General features: G+C 34.9%; 1 protein-coding gene across 1 annotated transcript in view; it reads right to left on the reverse strand.

Moving 5' to 3' along the window:
• Positions 1–21,424, reverse strand: part of LOC111056912 (zinc finger protein 287) — a 387,293-nt gene that overhangs the window by 346,110 nt on the left and 19,759 nt on the right. Inside the window, exon 2 of the mRNA XM_039426996.1 lies at positions 7,363–7,425. Within this exon, the coding sequence (XP_039282930.1) occupies positions 7,363–7,425 (63 nt within the window). The remainder of the gene's footprint in view (positions 1–7,362; positions 7,426–21,424) is intronic.

The raw sequence follows: 21,424 nt of genomic DNA on the forward strand, positions 1-21,424 counted from the left end.
CCTCTGGATGTATTTTTGTGCTCTACAAAAATACCATCATCACCAACTACATTGTCCTTACATTGATATATTGATATATTACATAAGTTCATGAGATATGCTCTATGAGAATCACCCGTTAGATTTACTTCATTTCAGTATTACCCAGTGGAGAGGCGCGCATAAGGACACCTCAAGGATCAAAATTTCAAACACTATTATTACTCTTGACACAATGCTCGTATCTAATCGTACTACACTTCATTCTTCTCGCCTCGTCAAGGCGGTCCAAAATCATGCATCATGAGTCGAAAAGTTGAAAATTTATTGTTGAGTATAATGAAGCCTATATTCCAATACAGAAAAAATGGCCAATTTCTAGTAGTTGGTGATAATGTTTGAAGCCAAAAATTAGATGTTTTTCACAATACAAGGAGCAATATTGTCAGTTGTATCTGGAAATCTATATGAGATAGAGCGCTCTACCTGATCTTAGATTGCAGAGCACAAAAATACGCCCAGAGGGACTTTGAATTATACATTTAACTAATTGGTAAAAATCGGAAGATATTGTTGATAAAAAATTAAAACTCATCAAAATTAATTTTTTTTTAATTTTACTCATTTTTGAAAAATCATAACTCAGTACTTATTGGAGATGGAGATAGATAGTTGCGAATGATTTCATTTTATTCATAATTTTATAATCTAAAACAAAGGCTGGAGCAAATTTTTCCATCCGATTACTGGATTTGGGAGGAATAGCTGAAAACTGGAAAATGAACTGAAAATACGAGGTTTTTGGGCCACTCTGTATTTAGCACAAGAAAATTTTGCATGAAGAAATTGGTTCTGGACTTTTCTCACGTATCCAAACAATATATTGAAAAATCAGAACTACAATATAAATTGCAAGCACCAATGTATATAGTATAGTGCCTGGACTATATCTCCCTTCTTGAAAAGAGATTTGACTGTAGCCACTTTCCAAACTTCCGGGATCCTCAATTATTGTCTACTCCATCACATATTTATCAAATGGAGGAAGCGAAGTTTGAAAAAGAGTTCCCTATGCTTGAACAGCTCCATATTTAAACCATCCGGTCCAGCTTGTCTTATTTTATACTCTTTTCTAACCTTGTATTCTGCAGGCTAAAACCTATTTAATTTTAAATTTCCGTTGATATTCCTAAATTGAAAAATTATGAATTTATTTTAAATTGAAAAATTTTCAATTTGGAAATACCAATGGAAATTTAAAAATAAATAGGTTTCAGTCTGCAGAATACAAGGTTGGAAAAGAGTATAAAATAAGAAGCTTTATCACACAGCATCGGACAATGAAGCAACCAATGACGACTTACAGGTTGCAGGGGCAGTGGGCGTGCACAGGCTCACTCAATGACTGGAAAAATAGGTATACACCTATGCTATGCGTAGAGTGACTGTATTTACCAAAGTTTTTACTGTTTATGCCACAATTAATACCACACATATAAGTAATGAGTTATACATAGAAATGGATTGATAAGAAAATGGTTCAAGACGTTTAACGTGAAGGTGAAATAAAGGTACTTGAACCAAAAATGTCGGGGCGCTAATCATCATGCGACCGCCCCGGTCGCCCTGCTCTTTCACGCTCAGTCACGTATCTCACCGTTCCTCATACTCTATTGATATGTAAAATTGAAGAATATATTCTTGTTCAATGAAGAAATTTGTTGAATATGCATTCAGGTTGTGGAACTTCTCTATAATGCTGGAAAGACACAGTTCTATTTTTGTAAAATACAAATTCATTTTTGAATATGTTTTGGTTTCAAGATTCAACATGAAGCTGCAGTTTTGTCAATAAGTTTGATAAATTCAGATTCGATAAAAAACGAAACTGAGATTTTCAATTCCTGTTTATTATTTCCAGTGGCAATTAGGTTTTCTTCATCCACTCGATGAGGTATTAAATAATATACTTCTTCACAGAACTTCAAGATGCAATATTTCTATTCAATAAATTTATCCTAATTCAATGTGAAATCACATTGATGAAAAAATTCTTCAGAGAGATTAGTATGAGAAAAGGAAAACTCGTATTGATTATTATTGATGGCTATGACATAAAAAATACATTTGGAGGGAACAAAGTCACATTTGTCAAAGATTCTTGAGAAAAATGTATCAAACTATTGTTGAGTGTTTGATTATGTGGAAATAACTGACCTCACTTAATAGGTTGATAGATTGATTGAATCGGCTCTTTGAGACACACGATGAAGATAGTTGAGCAGCGGTTCATGACAACAAAAAACAAGAGAACTTTCAAAGTTGATCATATCCAACACAGCGGCTGAGTTGTAAAAGAGATAAACGAGTTGCAATTGATTTGTATTGGATATTTTTATTCATCTACATTAGTCACTGTTGTTGATGTCAAGGACTGTCGGCGACAAGCACACCAGATGAAGAGGGCTGACGGCATATACAAGAAAAACGCCCGTCAAAACAACTTTTATTTGGCACACAGATTTCGAGGGCGGAAGATTAATAACATTTGGAGAGATCTCAAATTCTTTTTCGCTTCTGACACAGTATCACTCACATTAGGCCCTCACTCACTCACTATCTAAATCCATGCGCATGTCAAAACAATGTAAAGAAACAGTCAACGGGCTCTAGATCATCAAAGTACCGTTATAACAATTGTTGTTCGGTTGTAAAATGGATGTTTGAAAAGATTGATGAGTTTTTTGAGTGATTTGTATCATGAGAGGAACAGTAAAAATACGATTGAAATAGATTCTACAAGAATGTGGGAGAAGTAGAAAAGAATACTCGACATGTAACGCTATTTTACTGATGTATCATAATTATTATGAATTATATGGTGTAAACAATAAGGGCCGATTTCCGAGCTCGGGATCTATAAGTTCTGGACTTACAGAGTCCAGGACTAAAATAAGCGCTCGGGTCTAAATCGACTTTCTGAGTCACGAATTTATCTTCTAAACTCCGGGGTCTATTAAGTTCTCGACTTATTTGAGTCCAGGATTTTAATGTAGTAAACATGACGGAAATTCACAATATTTTGCTGGTGTATTGTTGGTATTATAGCAAAACGGAGACAGCTGGATTGCAGCGGGATAATTCAAATGAGCATGCTCTCCAAACTATTTTTTGAAATACGTTTAGATTTATTCGTAGGCCTATTCAAAGCAAAAACTAACCTTTTGAAAGATGAATGAATAAAAATTTCATTTTACGTTATGCTATTATTGATCATTGATCCTAACCAGTGATTTTGGAATAAACATTACATTAGGCTATTGAGTTTGAAAACGTATTTGTTTTGAAAAAACCTGGAATAATAATTCATTATTGTTATATTAATATGTGGAATGTGACATTGATTAATAACATTCATATTGGAATATAAATTTCGAGGCAATCCTTGTATTATTTTTCTTGAACATTGATTTTTAGGTTATGTCACAGTCATAAAATAAGGTTAATTTTTAACACATAATTCTGATACAATTTTATTCCAAAATAAACTTGCAAACTATGAATTATGAATTTAGATGGACTTATCCGAATAATTTAGGTATTCCATGACATCTATTTGGCTTTTCATCTACTCCAAAACAATAACTGAATTGTGTTTGCTCAGTTAAGTCTAGAACTTAAATTTGTACTTTAACCCAGTAGAGGATTTAAAATCACACTGTTTTAAGTTCTGGACTGAACGATTCTTGATCAATCCTCGACTCGGAAAGAGGCGAGAATCTAGTTCAAGTCATGGACTTATAAGCCCTTCACTCAGAAAGCGGAATTATAAACTCCAGGGTCTAACGTGATCTCCAAACTCCAGAGTCTATTCAAGTCCTCGACTACGTTAACGCTCTGACTCGGAAAACCAATTCTCTGACTCCAGATTTTAAAGCCAGTTAAAGTCTAGAACTAAGCTAAATCCCGAGCTCGGAAACTGGCCCAATATGTCCTGGATATGGTAAGTAGATAATGATGGTTAAAGAATAAGGAGTATATATGAGCTCTGGACACAATACTCAACACGCTACTAAGCATTCAAACACCAAACAGTAATTTGTGAAACAATAAATTTGAACTTTTAGCCCAATAATAAATTTATTGGGAAATATCAAGTTCAAACATCAAAGGGTTTTTAGTCCAGTCAATATAGACATTGAAAAGGGGGTGTGTTTGCAATTTATATTGTAGTTCTGATTTTTTAATATATTATTTGGGTACATAAGAGAAGTCCAGAACCAATTTCTTCATACAAAATTTCCTTGTGCTAGATACAGAGTGGCCCAAAAACCTCGTATTTTCGGCTCATTTTCCAGTTTCCAGCTATTTCTGCCAAATCTCGTAATCGGACAGAAAAATTTGCTCCCACATTTTTTTCAGACTATGATAGGGAAAAGTGATTCAAGATGGATTTAGGCAACTGAGCCCATAGAGGATGAATTTACCTACAATTTGGAATCAATTGTGAGTTTCTATGATGTATCAGACTAGTTTCAGAAACTCTTGATCAACAGTAAAATCACGAAAAAAATGTAAAAACTGAAATCGCCATTTCAAAAATCTTCTGTAACTTTCGAATTGTATTGGGATTGGAAGTATTATTTATTGGAGTGGGTAGAGGGTGACAATTTCCACATCCTCACTAGATTTGGAAATTTTATCAGAAGTATTTCACAAGACATGCAGCTTTGAATATAGAAATTGGCTATTTTCAGTGTATTGGAATATGGGCTTAAGTACACTCAACAATAAATGTTTCATTTTTTGACCGAATTTGACTTATGATGCATGACATTGAACCGCCTTGACGAGCCGAGAAGAATGAAGTGTATAATGATGAAATGTGAGCATTGTGTCAAAAGTTATAAGTGTTTGAAATTTTGATCCTTGAGGTGTCCTTAAGCGCGCCCCTCCACTAGGAAATACTAAAATGAAGTGCATCTAACAGGTCATTCTTATAGAACATAATCTCATGAGCTTATGACATTGTGCCAAATATCAATTTGAGGACAATGTAGTTCGTGATGATGGTTGAAGCTGAAAATTAGGTGTTTTTCACAATACAAGGAGCATTGTTGTCAGGTGTACCTGGAAATCTATATGATATAGAGCGCTCTCCCTGATCTCAGATTGTAGAGCACAAAAATACGCCCACAGGGATTTTGAATCATACATCTAAATGGTAACAATCGGAAGATACTGTTGATCAAAAACTAGAATTCATCAAAATTGAATTTTCTTCAAATTCCACTCATTTTTGAAAAATCATAACTCAGTACTTATTAAAGATAGAGAGTTCCGAATGATCTCATTCTATTCAGAATTCTATAGTCTGAAAAAAATGCAAGAGCAAATTTTCTGTCCGATTACGAGATTTGGCAGAAAAAGCTGGAAACTGGAAAATGAACAAAATATACGATGTTTTTGGCCCACTCTGTATCTAGCACAAGGAAATTTTGCATGAAGAATTTGGTTCTGGACTTCTCTTATGTACCCAAATAATAATATATTAAAAAAATCATAACTACACTATAAATTGCATGGATACATAGTGACTGGACTATTTCTGGTTACACATTCTTTCTGGTATAGCTCGATTGGTAGAGCACGTCAATATTTTAGTTCACTATTATGTTACATTCTGCTGCTCCATTCGCCTGCGTGCCTACATCGTTTTGATTCTTTCTGATCTATCCTTTTCAGCTTATCGATGTAGTGGGGTTCACGTCTCCTTCTTTCCTCCTCTTCCAATTGGTTATACAATTATTTGATCAGAAATCATGCCTAGTTCAAGTGGACACCTGAAAAAGTGTTGAACTACTCTAACATGAAAAGATTAATTTCTTTCAAAATAGAAAAATTGTGCGACTAGGAATTATTGTGGTGAGGGCTGAACTTCATATAATCTGTCATTCATAATCTATCTTGGGGTGAAATTTGTGTTTTCCACTATCATCAAGCGAAAATTTATGTTAAGGATACCTATCTCACTGGAAAGATTTTCTGTCTTATGATTGTTGGCCCATTTCAACTGATTCGAAAAAGAAGATAGACAAAGTGATCCATGGAAAGTGAACACGTGGATGGAATACACATAGAAGTTTGCTCAACTCTGGAGAACCGTGTCCTGAAACTTGAAATAATTGTGGCTGGGAAGCCGCACCAGTGAAAAACTCTAGGAGGAGTTAAGCCCAACTCTTTCTTTGAAAAGTTGCACACTGTTTGACTCGTGAAAAACTTGTTAACTATTGCCGAGCAGTGAGTATGCATATGTTGCAATATATGGTGAACATATATTGCTTTGTAGTATACAAGGCTCTTGTGCCTGTCATGCATTTACTTACACAGTTTACAGTCGAACATTTGTCACTGTCTGCCGAGAGAGGTGATTCAGTTGAGTTTTGTTCCTTGGTTGGTGTGAACTGTGAAGGGTACCGCAACACCCTCGATGGCTACAGATTTGCTTTGGTGAGATTCACTCCAAACTGTCAGCCTTGGTTGGATGAGAAACGTTGGTGCCATCTAAAAACAATGCTGACAGTTCATATTGAATCTCACGATAGAGGAACTGAACTGTACTGCTTTTGGATTGTGGCGAGACACGCAGAGGAGTGAGTGGCATTAGAAGTGAGCTACACTTACAACGCAGAAGAGTGGCATGAGGAGTGAGCTACATTTCCAACGCAGAAGAGTGGCATGAGGAGTGAGCTACACTTCCAACGCAGAAGAGTGGCATGAGGAGTGAGCTACACTTCCAACGCAAAAGAGTGGCATGAGGAGTGAGCTACACTTCCAACGCCTTGCACTTGCATTATCCTATTAATCGACCATGGCTGTGGAGATGTCTCAATGTCTCTCACTAGTCGAGGTACATGGCTGAGAACATTGGGGGTATGGTAAATCATAGCAACATTTTGAATACAAACTACTCTAATCAGTATTAGTTTTTGGGGTGGGAATGATTCTTTACTGGCCATTGTTTGATCTACTGATCACAAGTACATTTTGTGCATTTTGAGCTATGAGCTTCATAGTTTTTAAAAATCCGTCTTAATCCGTAGTTTTTGATGATTCATCCCGAGGATAAAGCTTACACCTTCTCTCAAATAAAGTACAATAAAAATATGGATGTCATCCAAAAATATTCAAGTCTTCACCACATGTGCATGTCAGGTAATTGTTGAAGCTTGAAAGACTTCCTGTGATGATGATGATGATAATAATAATAATGCTGTGTTGTACTCAGAGAGAAAATTTCTTCTCTTATTAAAATCGGATTATCGGGTCGAGTGAGAAAACTATTATAAGACTATTCATTTGAAATGTATGAAAAAGACTCACCGAGTTTATGGCGGTCATATCCTTGCCACGCGTCGTGTCTGCACCTGTCAGACACGTGTCACTCTGGAAAAAAAATAATGAAAAATGTGAAATGTTTGAAAAAAACAATAAATTACAAGATAACTGTTCACATGCAAAAACAAGATAAATGAACAAGCATTGACAGAAACAGCACAATAAAGCAATTCTGAAGAGTCCGTAGACTACACAGTCATCTGTTAGTTTATCTGCGTTGGATAGTAGGTCATCTCCTATAAACGCTGTCAATTTTGAACAACGTGTAAAAAGTGTGCGTAGAACAATCTTTGGCCGTGTGCCAGATCTTTTGCCCCAGAGCAGGATAACATGTCATGGGGGATCTCTTCACTTAAAATAACATCAATTTTCATAATGAGCTATTTTTGTACTCTCACTAAATAAACATTAATACCTGGAATTCTCACTTATTATACAGTAAAAAATTGATGATGGTGGTGAATCAGTGAATGCAAATACTTTTTAGTACTCATTTCAAGGACAATATGGTGCTATAGGTGATAATAATGTATTCTTCAACTTTGATATTTGGGAACTAGTACCTATAAGGATTATTCGGAATTCAAGATAAGGCAAACATTACAACGTTAATAAATTTCTACTTTTTCTTTATTATTGATGGTGGAAAGCTGCATATTGATTTCATTTGAATGAACATTTTATTACTATTTAGCACATCACCAGTATGGAACAACATATTTTTTCATTTGGCTTGATTGCTGGTTTTAGCCTGATATTTGTCTACCAATCTGACATTGTGGAGTAGAATTTTGCAAAAAGAGCAATATATAGACTTTTGAATATAACTCTCAATGATACATTTGAAAGAATTTCCAAAAAGTATCGCATAAAATATCTGGCAAACTGTGTAGTCGTCAAAATATCGTTTTTTATGAATCATTCATTACAAAATATGTAGAGAGTCTCGATAAATTCATTAAAGAGCACAAGCAAACGAATTCTGATTTCTATGCATAGTAATAGTTGCCTTGTAGAAAATGCTATACACTAAATGAATAAATATAGATTCACAGTGTGATTCACGATTTATTATTTATTCCCTTAGATTTGATTCCCTTGTTATCCACTCAGACCTGTGACTGATAGAATGAATAGCTTGATTGTCCTACTGTATGGTGATAGCTTTGCAGTTTGTGTTGTGAATTTCACTGCATAGCGAGTCAAAAATATAACGATTCAGAGCGTCCAGTAACTGTTGTGCAGTTTATTACAACAGTAGCCAGTGCAATGTACCACAGGGCGCTGTGAAAAACGAGGAAAGATACACTCCCCACTCACATCTCCACTTTTTCCACCCAGCTTTTCAACGCAATAGTTTCGAAAAAGTATACCATCCGGCAGTGGAAATACGAGTAGCAATCAACCTCTTCACACCGCCACCCCTCAACAAAAAACACCCCCTGTCCAAAAACGTAACTAATGTCTGCTGTGTCCGGTTTTTCCATCCCTCCACTCCAACACCATTGATGGCAAAATGCTCAGAAAGGAAAAATTGTTGTGGTAAAACATGCATAACATTCGTATCTCGCTGTGGGGGAAGGAGGGAAATATTATAGCTCTATCGCTGGTCCAAATTTCCATGAATGATATTCTCTCGATGCATTGATAAGAGACATCACAGGCTTCACAGCATTTGTCAGTTTCAAGAATCATGAACAGATTATATGAGGCTTATATTATTTTATTCTGTACCACATCAAATTATTTTTCCTCCACCTACTGGCTAAAGTACTTACTTTACTCCCTGAAACATAATACTAAAGTGTCACTTTTTCGCTCTCGGTAGTAAAAAACAGAAAAACTCCCTAGGGAGTAAAAGTGACTCCATTTAAATAACATGGGGAGCATCTCTATTTTGAAACTTACATTATAATAGGTTAGAAGGTCTAAGCTCAGATGAGAAAGCATAAAGAGGTGTCTGTCATTGAGTCAATTGAATTTAATACCACAACCAGAAATTTGATCAACTCATGAAATATATGTTTGTATGATATTATATTCTTAATATTTTTAGTAGATGATAAAAATTTTTACAATATTTTTAAAATATCTTATTCTATTCAAATACCAGCCAACAAATATTTTTGATCTGCAATTCAATTCAAATCTGAATCGCGTGATCTGGAGTCAGCCATTTTTGGTAAACACCCAGCTGATATAATTGTTACAACTTCAGCCGATAGATAGCGCAATCGGCAGTGCCAATCAGACGGACGGTTTTTAGGTTTTAGATTTTAGGTTATGCTGTTCGGAAACATTGTCACCAATACGTGAGTTATTAAAATGATTTTATTTGCAGTTTCTATAAAAAAATGTAGATGGAGGAAAAATGTTGTGTACATCACGAGTGAAAAATACTTTTTCCTCCACCTACTATCAAAAGTCTCATTTTACACCCTGGAATCGAATACTAAAGTACTACTTTTCCTCCCATGGGACTAAAAATAATTCCCAGCGGGAAAAGTGATCACTTTTACTCCCAAGGGAGTAAAAATAAACCCATAAGATTAACATGGGAAGAAGTCCGACAACGCCGCAATTGAAGAATGAGGAATGTGGCAACACTGTCGTGGTCGGTAGAGGAAAAGTAAAAGAGCTCTATTTCGATCTTTGGAATATTTTAGCTCTAGGAAATAAGTAGCTCTATTTCGATTGTTAGGTTATGTTCAACCGTTGGTGGATATGAAAAAGTACACACCTCTAACGTCATCGGCATCTCTACGAGAGCGTTCATCTAAAGGTACGTTTTCGTTTATGCGAACTTTTCCGCAGTCGACGACGGCAAGCATTGTTGACATTCATATTGTCCAAATTTCAAGTGTGCTGAAAGAGCTCTATTTCGATCTTTGGAATATTTTAGCTCTAGGAAATAAGTAGCTCTATTTCGATTGTTAGGTTATGTTCAACCGTTGGTGGATATGAAAATGTACACACCTCTAATGTGGATATGAAAAAGTACACACCTCTAACGTCATCGGCATCTCTACGAGAGCGTTCATCTAAAGGTACGTTTTCGTTTATGCGAACTTTTATTTAATTATTCAATATACAAATTATTCATTGTTATAGGTATTGGTGTAGGTGGAGGAAAAATGTTGTGTGCATCACGGGACTAAAGTACTTATTCTCCCTCAGGGAAATTGTCGCCCTCGGCTACGCCATCGGGCGACAACAGTTTCCCTCAGGGAGAAAAAGTTGCACTTTAGTCCCTAGATGCACAAATAACTATTTCTCCCTCAGGAAAATTGTTGCCCTCGGCTTCGCCTCGGGCTTCAAACTTTTCCCTCAGGGAGAAAAAGTCGTACTTTTCACTCTAGATATACAAATAACTATTCTTATTCATATTATTCAAGATTGTCAGGTTGGATAATCAAACATTATTGGTACTCACTAACAATGGCAGTTCAGAAATATCTTACATTGAGAAAGTAGATCACTTAAATAGTGAATGATATTGATCTATTTTATTGAAAAGAAATGGTGTATGGTAAAGAATATAGAGCTCTGATGGGAAGTATCAATATTATTTTACAAACAATTGAAACTTTTTGTAGCTAGATTAGGAATTATCATAATGTTATGAGTATAAATCCCTTGAGTTCTAAAAGCACGAAAAATGATATCAGAGATGATATCAGATGGTATTGTTTTATTATCATATAAGTCCAACTTAACTCATTATCATTACTATAACTAGCAGGTAACCCGTGCATCGCACGGGTCTATTTTAAAACTTGACGTAATGAAATCCAGAAGAATTGAAAATAGGTCTATAAGAATCCTCGGTTGATTGAGAATTTATAAGCAGCATTTCAAGTAAATCAGTCCAGTAGTTCAGACATGATGATGCGTCAAACATAATTTCCCTATCCTCTACACGTGTATACGTCTTTAAGCCAGTTCTTTCCTCTATTATAGTATAGAAGATGATAGATAGATGGATATATCATCCATTTATCTATCATCTTCTATACTATAATAAAGGAAATGAATGAGAATAAATTTTGAAAGATTTGAGATATCGATGTGCGGTTTTCACCATACCTTTTCTCTGGAAATCCTGTATCGGAATCATGTATCATATGACCAACTTTCAATTAAAAAAGGAGTTGGATTCAAAATGGTGGTTCCAAAATGGCGGAAAAAATTTGGGTGCGACGAAAAACCTGTTTTTATCATTCGAAAAGGATCCCCAATCATACTTATCTTCTAATTCCCCTTTTAAGATAAATGTTCTGCTGCTTCCTTACAACAACTGAAAGCATGACAAATGATTGAAAACTTGACAAACTGAAAACTTGATGTAATCAAATATTGAAGAATTTAAAATAGGTGTATAACCATCCTTGGTTAAGCAAGAATCTATATGCAAAATTTCAAGTTAATCAGTCTAGTAGTTCAGACGTGATGATGCGTCAAACATAATTTTCCCATACCGTACTACTTTACACCTGTATACGTGTATAATCAATACCTACTAAGTAATAGTAGGTATTGGTATAATCCAGTTCTTTAATATAATAATATTTTTTAATTCCGACCATATGATTTGATGATTTTTTTATGAAATCGTATGTACTATTAATGAAGTTTGAACTTTAATTCTAAAAAAATCTAGAAGGAAAATTGAAATTTGGGCTTCCAGGTGGACGAGATTGATATTTTTAGAATCTATGTTCAAAATTTGGAGATCTGAATCATTCCCGTTTTTTCGGTATGTAATCCACAAGTTGACATGTTTTGATGCGAACAAACGAACACGCACGAACACACGAACAAACACAACCCTACTCTCTCTTATTATATAGAAGATGGCTATTAAGATATATAACTTTTGATAATATTATAAGAGGTGAATGTGTGGTTTTATTACAAAATTTTCCCAATAAATCTTTAGTATGAGAACTTCTACATCAGGCAATGACAGTCCATAGTCAGATTATTCGCAGAAGGAAAAATTAGTACCAGATATGGGAATTTCACGATTTCTTTCTTCAATCAAGTCTTCTTATAATATTATCTCCAACTGATTCACTGCATTATTTGAAAATAAATTGTCAAAATGAAACAATGAAAGAAAACACGAAAAATCAGTGATTTTCCATTGATTTAGAAGCTGATATTTTGTTGAATATAAAAAGGGTGAAAAGTCTGAGTGCTTGGTGAATATGTGTCACATAGAACTAATGCGAAGAGAGAACCTTTTTGTGTAAAGAGATTCGCTATTAATTAGGTCACACTGTGCTTTCCACTGCAACTCTAAACAATTAAGAGTGAATTCCTCGCTAAGGCGCCAAACGTTGCAAACACAATTTGCTGATGGGCTTCAATACTAAAGGCAAGTGAATTAAGGAAGCAACTTTAATGACAGAACTAGGTTTCTTAGTGTAGTATACTTGAGATAAATTATAGTGAGGCAGTCATAACCAGTAAGTATATTTTTCTCTAACATTAAAGAGATTGATTTACATGCATCTAATTGGATCAAACGAAGATTGTATCTCATTTAAAACTGAAGTCATCGAACTCATTGAAATCAGAGGAAGATGATATCATTTGATTTAATATTTTTATATGACTATATAAAAAGAGTATTTACTTCGATTTAGGAATATAATCTCATCATTCAAATTCACATTTCTCACTACCAGTCATTGACAACCTCGTTCAACTTCATTCTAACTTTATTTTTTAGCTGTATTCAATATGACATTATTCTTCCAATGTAAATAATAATCTTCAATTTAGATTTCTCTTGAGTTGCAAATTTTATTCACGTTTTATAAATAGTAGATAGCAGCTATCTAGTCGATACACAATAAGGAAAAAATATTGTATGACTTTTCGTGAAGAATGTAAATAATATCAATCTACAATTTATAAGTATAATCTAAAATTATACTCTTTCTAGGAACATATTAATTTATTTATTTAGCCTATAGCAGATACACAACACATATAAATTGATTGAAAGTGATGGTTTCTTGATTCATTACGAGCTGCGATGTATTAACACTCTTTTTTTCTATGTATCTCACACGACATGCAGTAAACAAATTTATTGACTGTCAAATAACAAAAAATTATTTGACTGCATGTCGTGTGAAATAGATAGAAAAAAGTGTACATATAAATTGTAATTGTAATGATATATATGTGCATTGTTGCATTCTGTCCATCTGTATTGAAACTTTTGATTTAAAAGAATGAGAAACAATTCCACAATGATTGATAAGAGAGTAATGTTATTTATTATTAGGAGGGAAATCACGTTCATAATTCCACCTTTTATACATCAACTTTATTCTAGCAACGTTGACTTGATAAGGAAATTTTTGAAGAATTTATGAAGTTCAAGATCAGAATAGTATATCGGATTTTTTTTAATGATAGAAAATTCTTCTTGATAGAGTCTGACAGGTAAAACCAGTTCCTCAATTTAATTCAGCGTAATGCGGAATTTTTTTGACTAAGAATTACAAAAGAATTGTCTTTTGAACAAATATATCACACTGATTGATCTGGCACTTGGAATATTCTCGTTAATAATTTAGATCCCTTTGCAAGATCTGGAGGAAGCTGTTAGAATTTAGCGAAGAGTAATTAACAGAATTTTTCAGATGCCCACGTCAGCGACATCTAATTCCGTTCAAGCGCTCATCTTTGATACAAGCGGAGACGAAGCAGGAGAAGGAAGACGGAAAGAATGAAGAGAAGACGAAGGTTGTAATTAATGAAGACACAACTGCTTTGCTGGCACAAAAAAAGTTCCGAGAATATTCAAATGACCTCACTTTTCTGGGGGATATTCGAGCTGGCTGAATTATGGCACCCCTATTTTATGACGGCGAGGGGTTGATTAGAAAAGTTGTGAACTAATGGCGCTCTACTTAATTGGATTTTGCAGCATCTTGACACAATATTCTCTTGCTGACCATGATACTTACATGTACACGTTTTATAATCATTACAAACGCTCATCAGTGCAATTTATAGGACTATTAGGACTATGTTATGATGGTTAATTAAAGATATCAAAACTGAGTGGCAAATGAATTATTTAAATGATGTTGATACATTGAAAGAAGTTCCAACGTAGCATTATATTTCATTTCGGTTTTTTCATAGTATCCTGGTCAAAAAAACCTCAAGACATGGACTAGTAAAAGGTTGGCATAAGTCTGGTGCACAATCTTCATTAATGTGAGAGTAAAAAAGTGATTTCCAGAATATTGAAATTGAAGCTTGAATAAGGATATAGCGTCAACATGATCAAACAGGCAAAAGTATTGATTCAACTGAGATTTATATTGATTAGCTCGATATCTATTTATTAATTTATTTATTGGATAGAGCAAACAATACAATAATAGTCAGAAAAGAGAAAAGGCTATTGCCCAAAACTATTTCTATATATGAATGTTGTCTTAAATCGTCCAGATATTATGTAGGCTATGTCCATTTCAATTTCTTCACCAAATCATTAATCTTGAAATCATAAATCAAAATAAAATAAACAATTTCAAATATAGATAGATTGACAATAAAACTTTCCAAAAGAACATAAAACAAACTTCATATTAAAAGAATATATAAGAAACACAAATAAATTTTGAGCCCGAAAATATCTCATTCACCATAGTTGGAGCAAACAATGATCTATTATCGGATCTAATATTTCAACAAATATTACTTACACAAATTCTACATCAAATTTTAAAACTCTAATTAGTATGGAAGTTGACATGAATAACATCCAAACCAATTATAAATCATAATGATGAAAATGTCAAGTAATTATTGCCAACCACTTATTACTTTCCTTTTCCTTGCCATATTACCATAGGTAAGGAAAGTATTGCTTTCCGAAAAAATCTGGTGTGGTACACTCACACAACTTTCCTTGCTCATTGAAATGGGAGCCTCATTCTTAAACGACTATAATTTAGAGAAATAACATAATGACGATTTGCGGCAACATAATTATTTGAAACTACGATCAGACTACTGTATATGTGTGTATATAATAAATTGTTTTCAGAGTACTTTTTCGTTTGTGTAAATTGTGAAATCCGATGATTTTTTAAAAGTCGTCAAAACAGCTGTTCTACAGATGAAATATCTCGACTATGTGTTATTTTTTTAGACTGCTCTACCTACCTACCTCATGCACGAGAAGGAGGTTACAAAGTCCATTTCTCAAGGATGGGGTGAACCCCCCATTAGTTTCCCAGAAAGGAGACTCATGCCAGTTGATGGAGCTGATAAATAACTATACAGAGTATAGTTTATCTGAAAAGAAGCTCACCTTTGAGATCGATATTATTGATTCAGACACAAGTCAGGAAGTCAGTAAAATAAAATAATTGAGTACTGTAGTTAGGCCTATGTACTTTTATACTCATGAGAGTCAATAATATCGCAATCGATCCGAATCCATCAAATTCATCTCTTATAATAATTGCTATACTACGATACTTCACTTATAAAAGGAAATGAAGTAATATTAAAGTGATTTTTCAAACAATTATTGAAGGTTTTCCCGATTACTCATCCGTAGATCCACAAATAAGTCCAATTCAGGTTGATTAAAGGAAAAGGTTGGAAAGTCCATGGTCTGCAGCCTAATATGTACTTTCTTGTAAGCTGAAGAACTAGAATGGAGCTATCAACATTGGAAATTCAATGTTTAATACTAATGACAGAGAAAGGGGATGGAAAACTCACTGGAGGAGGATTTCGCACCATGTTTCTCTTTATTGATTTTTGGACAAGTCTAATCACACACATGAGCACCCATTTTTAATTCATGTTGCTGACACACTGGGTAGACTGCGATTTTAGAGAGTTGAATAGAATTCCGGAAGCTTTCAGAGTGCTAACTATAAATTGAGACACAAGTCCACAAGGCCTGGAAATTGAAAACCCTCTCTCGGGAATGTGGAGGTAAAAAGAATCACTGGAGGTATAAAACGTGAACACTATTTATGTACGTCACAGTAATGGATGAGTATCGCTAGCAAGCTTATGTGCCCGGGCGTTGGAAGGGACCAATGGTACTCTAGGCTCGGTTGACAGAGGGGATCGGGGGAAGTAAGATTGCCTAGATCCCCCAGCGCTCGCGTTCTCCGGGAGCAACCTACTCCAACTCTGCCAGAACTCGAAAACAAGGGATAAGGCTGATAACGCGTTTCTCAAGGAAACCCCCACTCGCTCTATCTATTTGTTAGCAAGATTTGTTCCCCAGAACGAAATCACCAATTCAAAGCAGTAAAGCCTTTTCCACTCTACATTTTCTCGCACGCTCTTGATTCTTCCCTCTGCCCCAATAATTTGCCACCCTTATTGGGGTCGGGAGACTGCAAGCGTCTCCAGCTTATGAGAATGAGCATCCTAATAAGCGTGATACTGTAAAATAGAGCGACCAAATTGGGGCTCACTTACAGAGACACAGGGATTTGTACCAACCGGCTTTGGAGAAAACAGATAAATGTTTTTTGTTCTGTGTTCAGTGTAAAAAGTAGTTCACATACACGAAAGATGAAGATTCGGAAGATAAATATTTACACTGATTCAACCCCAAAAGTATCAACTCTGCCAGCATGTAATTCTTGTGTATTATAGTAATCCTTGCGAAGTCATTGCCATTCGGAGCGAGGTGAGCACAATGGATCATTGATCAATAAAGCATGACTTGAATGAAGAAACAAAAACAGACTACATGCAAATCTATTCTAGTATTCCTGTGTATTCTGACCTGTAATGAGCATATTTGATGCTGACTGGATTCTCCAATATGCATAAAATGAACGCATAAGAAGGAAAACGTATCAGATTATTTGACTATAACGTGACTGAACTTGAGTGTTCGCCAAATCCCAACTTTACGTTGATACGCTTGCTCTCTAACCAACTTTCTTCCATACATTCGTTACATCAATAACCAATGTAGATGTATGTGTCAGTGGAATGAATGAAGAGAAGGGCATTCGCCTCTAAACTTCTATTCATGTATTCAATCAATAAAGAGAAAAAAATTATGCTATCTTGTATGAGCTGTAACCGATAATTGAATCACGTGAAATTATGATTGGAAGCTAAAACAAACTCTTTCCCACATTTCACGTACTTATATCAACGTGTTTCACTTCCCAAAATTACAACATCAAATTTAAAAATTTTAATTATTATGAAAGTTGAAATGAATAAAATCCAAACCAATCATAATGATGAGAATGTCAAGTTATTATTGCCAATCACTCATCACTATGCCATAGTAGCAGCGTCACTGCCTTCTATCACTAGTTGATCAATGCAGCAAAATTATAATATGCCTTGATCGACGAATATGTCTGTGTATTTGTGATGTGTGACAAATTGGAATTTTAATGGCGCCGGCACACGGCATACATAACAGCGACAAAAGTCAAAGTGATTGACGTGTTGCAGGGGGCGAAGTTTTCTCTTCATGCCGTCAGTTGACAGTAGGCAGTAGGCTGTAGGCTGTCGCAGCACTGGAGCTGTTATTTTATTCAATGGCTACAAAAGAGAGCGATGAAATCCCAACTCTCGTTGTGTTTGGCTGAATGCCTCCTCATTTTCTCTGACAAGTCGAATTGGAAATAATTTAATTTTCTCCATGTAAATGCTACATTTCGCCAGCGCTAATAATTACTGGCAACAAATTGCTAACTGGATAATTTTATTTCCGCATTCTCTTGTATACTCTTATCAATTGTGCATTGTTGATATCATTCATTTATAAATATTGAGTTTAATCAAGATAACATATAAGAGTGAGAGACTGATTAGAACATACTAGCAGTGCACTGTGCTTTTTGTATGCTCTAATCAGTTGGAATATCAAGTCCGAAAATAAGTTCTCCAGATTCAAGATTCAACCTACATAGTATTCAGATAATGATATTATTCTATTCGGAAACTCTTGTTAGAATCATGAGATCTAATGCAGCTATTTAATTTTCTATCATATAAAAATGAAGTTTTTAGTTTGTTTTCAAGTTTCTGTTTATCTCATCAATCATACGTTCCCTATATAGGTATCTATCTGACACTCTGAGGCTGTGTGCACACAGAGAACGGCCTAGATTCCGAGTTCTATATGTCATTAAAGAGCTATAGAATCTAATATGTCTAGATCTATATCGCTCTGACCGCTGACCACTCTCCTCACATACCCAGATTCTTTATACTCTATGATGATTTTTCAAGAACTTTTCAAGTAGAATAATGAATAGATATTGAGCGGAGAAATAAGGAAATCTCTTGACCTACTTATGGAAATCTCCAGGTAAATACCTACTCTCTCGCTATTCCGTGAGGTAGACTGTGTAGAACGCGGTTCATTAAGCGATATTGCTCCTAACTGCCAGTGGAGCAGCTAGCAGCTCACATAAAAGCCTACACTAATATTAAGCGCAATTAATACAAGCATACCTACACCTACATGTATTCTGAGACTGCATTGCGCTGGCTATTATCCAGCAGCCAACACCTCATCCTATCTTCACAACGCGGCGAATATATTTATCTCTAGGCCTACTAAGCAGCTACTTTGCTTGAAATTATGAATATCCACCAGTATTGTCTTTAGAAAGTCAATGGATTCAAAATAATTCTTCTTACTTAACTTGAATAAATTTTACCTCACTTGAAGATCACAATCATAACTAAAAGATCCATCGTAGTTCTCTATCATAACTTTCAAACTACATTTTTTTTAGCTTGAAGGTAGATTGGGTAGATATCTTGGGAGTCCAATATTAAATTCTATTCATTCATTTATTTAATTACAACCATTGCGTTATTGGAATTGGAAAACTAGATTGAGTTGTAAGGAATTGATCTTCTTCTAATTATTTTTTTCAAATAAATCATAGTTCGGTATGATTCAAGGAAATCATCTTTCAAATTTCCACGGCAAACTTCAAAACTTGATGATGATGGTGATGATGATGACAAAGTTAATGATTGCTACTATATACAATGAGTGGAGTGAGGGTAGGAAGCAGAGAAAAGAATCGAAAGGGATTGCACAGCCGGAAGAGACAGAGATGGATCCGAGCAACACCGGAAATGAGAGGCGCAGCCCCATCACCCCACTTTTGTCTGGGGTGAAAATATTTCTGAAAAAATTTTCGCTGAAAAAGTGGTGCCGAGAAGTGATCCTTTGGAACACACTTTTTGCAAGCATAGAGCACAATGCGCCGATAATATCACCACCGTTTAGAATCACTTCGAGCGATTCTCTACTTTCGTTTGTGTTTCAGAAGTCAAAGATCGGGATGGTTCGAAAAGCTCTACAGCAGGGTTGATTTTGCACTTGAATTTCATAGAATAACGTCAATTTATTGACAGGAAGTTTTGTTACTTTTAAAAGTTACTGAACAGTTATGAAATGAACGATTTATTATGGAATATATAGGTAAATTAGTATATAATACAGTATAATAATTTTTTTAATTGCGGATGATGCCCACTTTTAGCTTGTGCGCGGGTAATGGGAAGTGCGAGGGTGGATTATGAGATGATCAAACGTCCATGCCTAATCGATAGGATTCGGCGGGATTCGAACCCGCGACCAGGTAGCACTAGCAGAATGAAGAGTACAACACCTTAGCCAACTTGACTATCTGGCCGGCATTTTATGATAAGATTACACTATTCTGGATCAATTAAATAATGTTCCATGAACATAATGCTCGATAATTCTTTTGTTAGAGGATTTCGGAGATACCTGAAATACTGAACAATACGAACAACGATGATAATGGAATATCGATGGAATTGTGCAACGAATTGTGATGAATTCTGATTATGTATTAACCTTACATACTATCACTTTTCAAGGAAACAAGACCGAGTGATGGATCCGACGCTGTAACGTTTTTAGACGTTAGCTACATTATGTTAGAACGGATAAGACAAAAATGAATTTTATTATGAATTGTCTATGATAGTTGCAAATCTATAATTCGATAGGCCCTATCACATAACTGGAAAATTAAATTGGGAGCAAATTACAGACGAAAAATGAGGAAAATCAACTTCATTCCTTTCTGATTGAATCAATAATACTCTTGGGAGATTAGAAGTTTGATCAACCAAACGAGAAGATCTACAAGCAATAGAAACTGTAGCTGATGTGAGAAGGTTGAGAAGCACGTTCTAGTCGTAAATGAGGGAGGCTTCATAAAATCCCCATTTCATTTGTCAGGCTAAGAACACTGTGCAGCTAATTGAACAAACAATCAACATTATTTTATCAACCTAACAATAACATTTTATTGACCTATTAGAATATGCATTGTGCAACAGCATACGTTGTCGTTGGATTGAATGAGATTGAAAGCAGACTTTCAATCACGATTCTAGTTTATTTATAGTAGTTAATGTTGGACAAATATAAACTCTTTTCCTTGCACTGCACGAAATAGAACAGTTTATCTAATACCCCTTTGCACCAATAAATAAATAATAATGGGCAGTAATTTGATTTCTTAGATTTTTTCCTATGCTATCCCTTTATCTTTTCAGCTATTCTCATCCTTGAAAACCTGTCCTCTGAATGATAATATTATTTTCCAAAAATAGTAAGATTTTGATAATTGTCTTATAATTTATTATAAGAGAATGATAGATAGAGTTTCATGTTCTGTTGCATCAGAGTCTAGTATTTTTCGTCCACGAAGATCTGAAATGGAATCTTTCAACCAAAGATTCGATTCAATAATGTCTCCTTTTTCAATATGTAATTTTTCATAGTTGAGAATGTTGATTCTATCTTGCCTTCTCTCTCTATGTCTTCCAAATCTGTTCAAAAGTAAAGATTCAGCAGTATCACAAAGAAGGAGAGGAGGATTACTTGGAGCGTTGAGCTGATAAAACCATTTTCTGATATGAACAGTCGGGTAAAATCTCCAAGAGGAATGAAGGAAATACGCACTGATGGTTACACAAGATTTTCAAGCTCCAGATGAATAAT

Source organism: Nilaparvata lugens, chromosome 4, assembly GCF_014356525.2.
Source record: "Nilaparvata lugens isolate BPH chromosome 4, ASM1435652v1, whole genome shotgun sequence".
NCBI classification, from domain to species: Eukaryota; Metazoa; Arthropoda; class Insecta; order Hemiptera; family Delphacidae; genus Nilaparvata; species Nilaparvata lugens.